This window comes from Oryza glaberrima, chromosome 7 (genome assembly GCF_000147395.1).
Source record: "Oryza glaberrima chromosome 7, OglaRS2, whole genome shotgun sequence".
Lineage (NCBI taxonomy): Eukaryota > Viridiplantae > Streptophyta > Magnoliopsida > Poales > Poaceae > Oryza > Oryza glaberrima.
Window position 1 is genome coordinate 25,993,087 of NC_068332.1, and position 8,590 is coordinate 26,001,676.

The following is an 8,590-nucleotide window of genomic DNA, read 5'->3' on the forward strand; positions in this document are numbered from 1 at the left end:
CGGCTATAGCTATGGTGTGTGTGTGTGTCTCTGATGGATGGATGGATGGATGCATGCATGAAGACATGAAGTGGGGATCGGAGTGGAGTGATTCCTTGATCGAGGAGCATATGCAGTGGAGGCTGTCTGTTCACCGCACCGCAAAGCAGACACGACGGCCGGCCGGCGGAAGGCGCCAAGGGCAGGGCAGGTGATGCTCGCGGCCGCAGGGCAGTCATGCAGCTGATGGAGAAATATTGCAGCTATAGATTAGCTTGGGTCACAAACAGCCAAGCAAAACCGATCCATGGCCCAATCAAATGCTCTGCCGTGCCGATGATGAGCAGCAGCAAAGCAACCAAGCTGAGATCGATCGATATATCGAGCTGGCAGGAGAAAATTAAAGCGGCAGCATATATATGCAGGAGAAATTTCTCCGGGCTCGCCTGATCCATCACACGCGGACCGAAGCAAACCCGGACGTCGAGATCAATGCAGCTAAGCTAAGCTAAGGGTAAGGGGTAAGGTAGATGCCGGCGGCCGGCAGGGGAGGGAGAGAGGAAAGAAAGGGTCAATGCAGGGGGCCAAACCGTGGGGCACATGTGTTCCCCGTTCCAAGGCCACATGCATGTGCCTTAGCCGCTTTTTGTTTCCACCACGCTCCCTTCTCCTTCTTCTTTCGCCTTGCCATTGTCTGTAGCTCCCCCTCACTCTCCTCACTGAAGCAGGGATGATCTAACTACTATAGCTGCCTGCTACTAAAACACAAAAGCGCCATTGTACCTGGTGTGTTTTTTTATATATAACAAGATGATGTCTTCTCCTTTACATGTTATTACATTGTTTATCCGCTGACTACGTGGCTATCCTCTATAAACCGGGATTTCAATACTATTATGGTGGCATCATGATAGTTGGATCCGGTGGCACAAGAGATTTTATACATATGAATATGGGTGGCGATCTAGTTTACGGATTAATTGATAGTCATTAATCAATATGTTCTTTTATGCTTGGAAAGGGTGTTTTGGTTCATTTGGCTGTATGTATCATATGCAGAGACCAGGGGAGGGTTCAGTGCGGTTGTATCATCTTAGTGTAATTGACTGAGTCTTAATAAAACTTCTATTATCTTAGAAAAAAAAGGCATTGTACATATCATATCTTTATCAATATGTGCCTGCACATGCCACATAAGATATACATACCAGACAACGGCAGGTTTCAAACACCGCTCCATCACCAAGTACTACTCTGGGGGCGGTTTCATTTATGTCTGATTGGTAAAACTTCAGCTCCAGCTTCATCTTTTTTGAAGCTAGAGTCCATCAAACGGTTTCAGTTTCACCTAAAAAGAAAGCGGAGGGACTAAAGTGTAGCGCCCGTTCCATCTTGGCGCCTAGCGGGAAAACTAGCTCTTAAAAATCCTATTTGCGAAATCCGTTTCTTTGCTTGTTGTCTAGTGCCTGTGCCATCTCAGGTCTCAAATCCCCGATCCATCGTCGAGTTCAATCCCGAATCCAAATACTTCCCAAATCAAATCCCTCCGCAAAAGTCTATTTTGCCTCCCTAGGGTTCGATGGGCCGAATCCCTCTCGGCCCATCTCCCCCTCCCTCCCCGGCTCGCTCTCTCTCTCTCTCTCTCTCTCTCTCTCTCTCTCCCTCTCCCCCGCTCTGCCCGAGCGCTGCTCGCGCGAGCGCGCGAGCCGCGCCGAGCCCTCCCTCCTGCCCCGCTGCCATTCCCGCCGACGCCGCCAAATCGTCGCCGTGCGCCGTTGCTTCCCGCGCGCGCGCGCCGTGGTGGCCGACCGCCTGGTCGCCGCCGCCGTCAGCCTCTGCCGCGCCTGCCGCCCGTGTCGCCGCTCCGCTCCAAGCCGCCTCCGCCGTCATCACCGTCGTCATCGACTCGGCCCCGCCACTCCCCGCGCGTGCCTCCAAAGGACGGAGGCAGAGCCCCCCCCCCCCGCCGCGTCGCCCCCGCTCCCTCCTCCTTTTCCCGAAGAGGCAAGGGACAAGCTCCCTTTCCCCCTTCCTTTTTCTTTCTTTCTCTTCCTCGCCGGCGTCATTCCCCTCCTCCCTATCGCCGATTTGGCCGCTAGCCGGAGCGCCAGCTCGCTGGCTTGACCGTCCAATGTCGGTTCCCCTCCCCCAAACCGACATCGCCACCCTATAAACCCAGGCGCCCTCCCTCCTCTTTTTTCCTCCCAATCTTCCCCGTTTTCCGCCCGCGCCATTGCCGTCCCTCTCGCCGACCGCCGCCGACGCGTGTGCCGGAGGAGCCGGCACGAGTAAGGACGCGGAAGGGGACTCCGGGCGCGCCCTCTTCTTCCTCTTCCCCGGCCCGAGGCCGGAGAGATCGCTCCCGTGCCGTCGGCCTCTCGTCACCGCGCCCTTCCCCGCACGGTAGTGTCGCCCTCCGTTCTCCCTCCTCGTTCCATCTCCTCCCCTTAGACTCGGGTAGTAGCACGAGTAGCCCCCCCGTAGCTAGCTGGCGCCGCCCCGACCATTGCCGCCGCCCGCCGTGTGCTCGCCGCCGTCGCCGCCCGAGCTCGGAAGCGCCGCTCGTCGCCGGCCTCGCTCGGCGTAGCTCCGCCCAATCCGACGCTAGCAACGGATTCCCGTAGCCGCGTAGATGCTCTCACCGCCGGGAATCGACCCCTCGTGACCTCATCGCCGTTTCCCCCTTCTCCTGCCGCCGGTTGCCGCCGCCGCAATCCGCCGCCGTCGAGCATCCCCCGGCGAATCCGAGCCGTTGGCTCGTCTCCTCTCGTCCCGTGCAACCTCCCGGTGTGCTCGCTTTCGCCTGTATCGCCGTGGTTCGCTCCGCCGCTCGCCGCCGCCGCCCGCCGTCCGTTTCGGCCGACGTCGTCGTCTACCTCCCGCCGGCCCGCGTGGCAGCCACGTAGGCGCCACGTCGGCGCCACCTCGGCCGCGACCGGGTCAAGCAGACCCCGGTCCGCCGCTTCCCTCCGCCCCCTCGCGCGCGCGGTCCACCGCGAGCCGTGAGGCTGCGCGTGGGCCCGCCGCACCGCGTCCTCCGCGAACCGCGCGCATGCGCCGCACCCCCCCTCCCCAAACCCTAGCACGCCCGCGTGCACCTCGCTCACGGTGAGCCGAGCCGCCGACAAGCGGGTCCCACTCGGGACCACGCGAGGATGGACCCGGCCCACCGGCTCTCTCTCTCCCCTCCCCGCCCGCGCGCGCCTTGGGCCGCCCTCTTGGGCCGGCCGGCCCATTAAGCTCGGCCGAGCCGCCCCTTTCTCTCGGGCCGCGCCCTAGCCGCCCGAGGGAAGTCTAATTTCCCTCCCTCTTTCTTTTTCTTTTCTTTTCTTTTTCAAAAAGGGTTTAAATAAATCCTTTTCCTTTAGACAAAAATCCAATAATCTTAGAAATTCAATATCTTCCCAACCGTAAGTCCGTTTGACTCCGTTCAACTTCCAAAATTCCTCAAATCGCGAGATCTATCTAATGGCATGCTTAGAGGTCAATAATAGGGCTTTATTTTCGCCGTTTGTTGAGTTGTCCCGTTTCGCGTGTAGTTTCGGAGCCCGAAGACCCGCAGTGCGAGGATTTCGAGGATCAAGCTCAAGATCTCGAGCAAGGCAAGCCACCTTTGAACATCTTGAGCCTATATTTGAACTTAATTATTTTGCTTGCAAAATATTATGCATTGATAGGATTGCACTTAATCTGTTTGCCCCGTCTGCAAGGCAGACCGGTGGGCCTACCCAACTTGTTGCATCTGATCCTTCCACTGTTAATTGTTATACCATGTTCCCTTGTAACCACCTAGTTGCGCCTCGATATTCGTGCACTCTGTGCGAGTATCGACGGTCGCCTTCAAACTTAAAATCTGAGTAAGTTCTTGGGTAAAACTTGGGTTTTTACAAAAGACTTGGAAAACCCGACACCTGGGTCGGTGCTTGCGAACTAAATGAATTTCCAAAACCGCGGACCGGGGAACGTACCGGGAGTACGGTTTCCCGCTCTTGCACTTAAGGACCGTTTCCTTGGAATTTCATCCGAACATAAGACAAGTACGACCACATGGGTGGAATGGGACACCCCTGGCTGAGTAATTAGCTAATCGGGGGAGCCTTGATGCCAAGAGACATGTGGATTCGCCGGGGTGGTGTCGGGGAGGACCCCTGGGCTTCCTGGCACAGTATGGTCTGGGACCTAATCTGGTGTTGGTCTGGGACCCCTCTCGTTGGTATATGGTGAACCTGTGTCGGCTTTCGAAATGCCTTGTCATGAAAGCCTTAAGGTCTCTAGTCGTGGCCGTTCTGCACGGGCTGGATGATCCGGGTTAGTAATGTCGTGTGGGTAAAGTGTACCCCCTCTGCAGAGGTTATTAAACTGTCCAAACAGCCGTGCCCACGGTCATGGGCGGATGTGAGGTGATTCCTAGCGTAGTTTTGTTTGTCTACTGCCTTGTGAAATTTTGCTGTTGTGAAATGGGTTTGATGTTTGGAAAATCTGCGGCTGATGGGACCAGCCAGGCCCGGGTGGCCGTTTGAAAGCTATTGGCCGGGTGCCAATCTTGATCAATTCAAAAGACTGATACATTGCACAAACTCCGACCGGACGAGACGCACTTTCTTATCCGTGTCGTTTGAGAAGCACTCACTTAGTTGTTTCAGGAAAGAGTTCAAATAAAATCATTGCAAAAACAACAGCCCTTCTTTGAAGCCTGCATTAAACACTTATTTCCCATGGCTTGCTGAGTACTCTCGTACTCACCCTTGCTCCATATAAATAATTCCCCCCCCCCCAGTTGCTGAAGAAGATGAAGCGGATCCCGCTGACGAGGAGTTCCTTCAGGAGCAAGCCGGCTACGATGAGTTTTAGGGTTTCGGCCTAGTTCCCAAGTCGCGCCTGTGATGTGTGGTCCAAGTCTTGGCTTCCGCGTTCCTTTTGTAATGCAGTTGTGAGCTCGGGATCTGTCCGCAGCCCAACATAACTGTACCCCTACTCTATAATAAAGAGACCTCTGTTGCTGTGATATTCTGTCTTCCTGTTATACCAGCACTGTTTCCTGGGACTGGTATCAATTAACAGGTTAATTTGGAGCGTCACGGGCTAGTTCCGCTTGGGACTAGTTCGGGGCGTGACATAAAGTGCTATCACATAATGAACTAGTGACATGAAGCGGGTTTTAGACTATTCCACGACTCCATTTCAGAACAAAAAATGCACCTTTTCACAAAAATTGAAAGGATGTGGTTAAACTAGCGAGTCAACAAATACTCACCGTACATGTACGGACTCACTCATATCCCTTAGGTCCAAATACTAGGGATATTCCGATTAATGTACACGTGCCTTCAATTATATATCCGGTACCAAAGCCAAATCAACACATCACACACATCCTAAATATATCTCTGCAGCCACACGCATGATTAAGGGCATACATTGCTTTCATACTCACAAGTCACAATTCATGGTACATGTGTATATATATGGAGTTCAACTAAGTATATTTGTATTCCAACAAATAATAATTAGCAGCAACACACACTCTTCATATTCTTATAGTCCCATATGGAGGACTATCCTGAAAATGACATATACAGTACATCATGTACTCCAACTAATAATTAACAACAACACACTCCTCATGCATATTAATTGTCACTTCCATGGACTCTCCTGAAAATGACAGGCACCATTTTCAGTTCCATCCAAAAAGTAAAGAGTGACAAGCTAGAACATGTTAATAATATATAAATTTATACAGCAATGCATGCATGTTTAACCAACACAAGTTGATCGGAGAGCCTCGGAGGCAAATATAATACTAAGAGCGGCGGTAAAGATTCTCTAGCAGCACTAGTGTCGTCCTTGCATGTGTGCCATTCGTTCATTCATATTCTCATCACTAGTGAAATTTACTTAGATTCCATCTCACTCATCACAACTATCAAAGCTTAGCTAAGCTACTAGCTGCTTCTTCTCCTATAAGTAGGGCGATCTCACTCTCTCGCAGCAAGCCAATTAAGCGAATTAAGCACACATCAATTGACCAAACCTATCTCTCTATCTCTCTCGAGCTAGCGAGCTCTAGGTGTTCGACACCGAACAAGGCAGCTAGCTAGTGGCGATGGACGGCGGCCACAGCCCGGACAGGCATGCGGCGGCGGCGGCGGCGGGGGAGCCGGTGAGGTCGCGGTGGACGCCGAAGCCGGAGCAGATACTCATCCTGGAGTCCATCTTCAACAGCGGCATGGTGAACCCGCCCAAGGACGAGACCGTCCGCATCCGCAAGCTGCTCGAGCGCTTCGGCGCCGTCGGCGACGCCAACGTCTTCTACTGGTTCCAGAACCGCCGCTCGCGCTCCCGCCGCCGCCAGCGCCAGCTGCAGGCGCAGGCGCAGGCGGCCGCGGCCGCCGCCTCGTCGGGATCTCCTCCGACTGCTTCGTCCGGTGGCCTCGCGCCTGGCCACGCCGGCTCGCCGGCTTCGTCGCTCGGGATGTTCGCGCACGGCGCCGCCGGGTACAGCTCCTCGTCGTCCTCATCGTGGCCGTCCTCGCCGCCGTCGGTGGGGATGATGATGGGGGACGTGGACTACGGGGGCGGCGGCGACGACCTGTTCGCCATCTCGAGGCAGATGGGGTACATGGACGGCGGCGGCGGCTCGTCGTCGTCGGCGGCCGCCGGTCAGCATCAGCAGCAGCAGCTCTACTACTCGTGTCAACCTGGTGAGTTCTTCATACATGATGCATGTCCCCCCAATTTCCATTCGTCGGTGCTTTGATTAATTTGCCTTTAATTTCTCTCTAACTAAACATGCACATATATAGCTAGTTTTTAGCATATATATACATGTTTAATTACGCATGCAGATGCAGTGATGAGGGGAATTAGTTGTTCCGTTTGGTGCTAATAATTCTTGCTCTCCTAGTACAAATTCAGAGAAAGAAAATTCCTTTCAGTCTCTCTTTGCTTCGATCGATCTCTTCTAGAGTATTAAGGGACATGTACATACGATCATATTACTGCATATATACACTTGATCGATCGTTTCATCTTCCAGAAACTCATATTTTGTCTTCCTTAATTTTAATTTGTCCTTATTTTGATCTTCCGCGTTGAATGTCTTTGAGACTTTGCACTTGTATTTTTGCGGTAATTGAGATTGGGAACGATCAATTACGCAGTACTAGCTAGTGTACTACACTGAAATAAGAGAATTAAGGGCAAAGCTTTGTCTTGTTCTTTTATCTTAGTAGTAGCAAATATGCTTCATGCATGCATACTAAATAAACTAATACTGCCAATTTATCCATGCATGCATATATAATCGTACTACATTATATGCATATGGAGTATATATAATGCAATTAATACTAGTAGTTGAATTGTTGCATGCGTGAATGGCGCAATACAATATATGTACTTAATTATGCAGATGCATGCATGTTTTTGTCATGGATTTGTAGATATGCATGAGTATACATATAATTTAGACATAGGGCTGATACTAGCTAGGACACTGAATTTCTAACCACCGGCCAGCCGATCAATGGTAGTACCACTTATTATTAGTTAATCATCAAGTAAAGCCACCTATTGATCGATCGATCATATATATGTACACTGTATATATCACTCCAGTTGTAGTAGGAGTAGTACTTTTGCAATAATTGAGAAGTAGTCCTTGTCCGAAGTGACATTAGATATGTAGGTAATGTGAATTGGGAAAGAAAAATGATGGATGAATATGATATGTGCAGCGACGATGACGGTGTTCATCAACGGAGTGGCGACGGAGGTGCCAAGGGGACCGATCGATCTGAGATCAATGTTTGGGCAGGACGTGATGCTGGTGCATTCAACGGGTGCTCTTCTTCCAGCCAACGAGTACGGCATCCTCCTCCATTCTCTCCAGATGGGCGAGAGCTACTTCCTGGTCAGTCTCAGCCCTGATCGATCGCTAGCTAGCTCCAACTCCACTAATTCGATTCTGTCATCACAATGCACGTCACTAAGCTAACTAGCTATATACCCTGTCAATTAATTACTTACTTACAGAACAATTAATTAATCGATCTATAGTCAATTAATTAACAAGGCGTTGCATCATCTATGTATATATGACAGGTCACGAGGTCGTCTTGATCGAGTTGAGCGATTCGTCGATTGATTGATCGATGGCAACGTACGTATTGTGTCAGCAAGATTTAGGTACCCCTTGTCCGTTGGATCAGATCGATATGCAAGCAACGCATGCTTTGCAGGTGCCGGCCGGTTAATTACGCGATCGATCGAGCTAGCAGATGATGAATGCTGCACGTACGCATGGCAATTGTCACTGGGACGAGCCTGCATATATATGAACGATCCATTGATCGTCATTCTAGCGACCAAGCAGCACGATAGTACAAGTATATACTATACAATGCAATTGCAGCGACGAACTAGTTAATTATAATACAGATAATGCATGTGTACTTCTGTGGCCATACATATATATATAGAGAGAGAGGGGATTAATTACTATATTCGTTTTTCATCTAGCTGGTCGATCTCTGTGTGTACTTGTATGTATCCCGTTCTCGATCTTTATATCAGAATATTTTATATATGTATATTTTACAATTATATA

At 51.1% G+C, this 8,590-nt stretch overlaps 1 protein-coding gene across 1 annotated transcript; it reads left to right on the top strand.

Moving 5' to 3' along the window:
* The first annotated feature begins 5,845 nt into the window (after positions 1 to 5,845).
* On the top strand, positions 5,846 to 8,590 carry LOC127779669 (WUSCHEL-related homeobox 11). The gene is made up of 3 exons (XM_052306525.1): positions 5,846 to 6,683; positions 7,719 to 7,894; positions 8,086 to 8,590. Exons 1-3 carry the CDS (start codon positions 6,086 to 6,088, stop codon positions 8,101 to 8,103), a joined length of 792 nt encoding a protein of 263 aa, XP_052162485.1. The 5' UTR covers positions 5,846 to 6,085; the 3' UTR covers positions 8,104 to 8,590.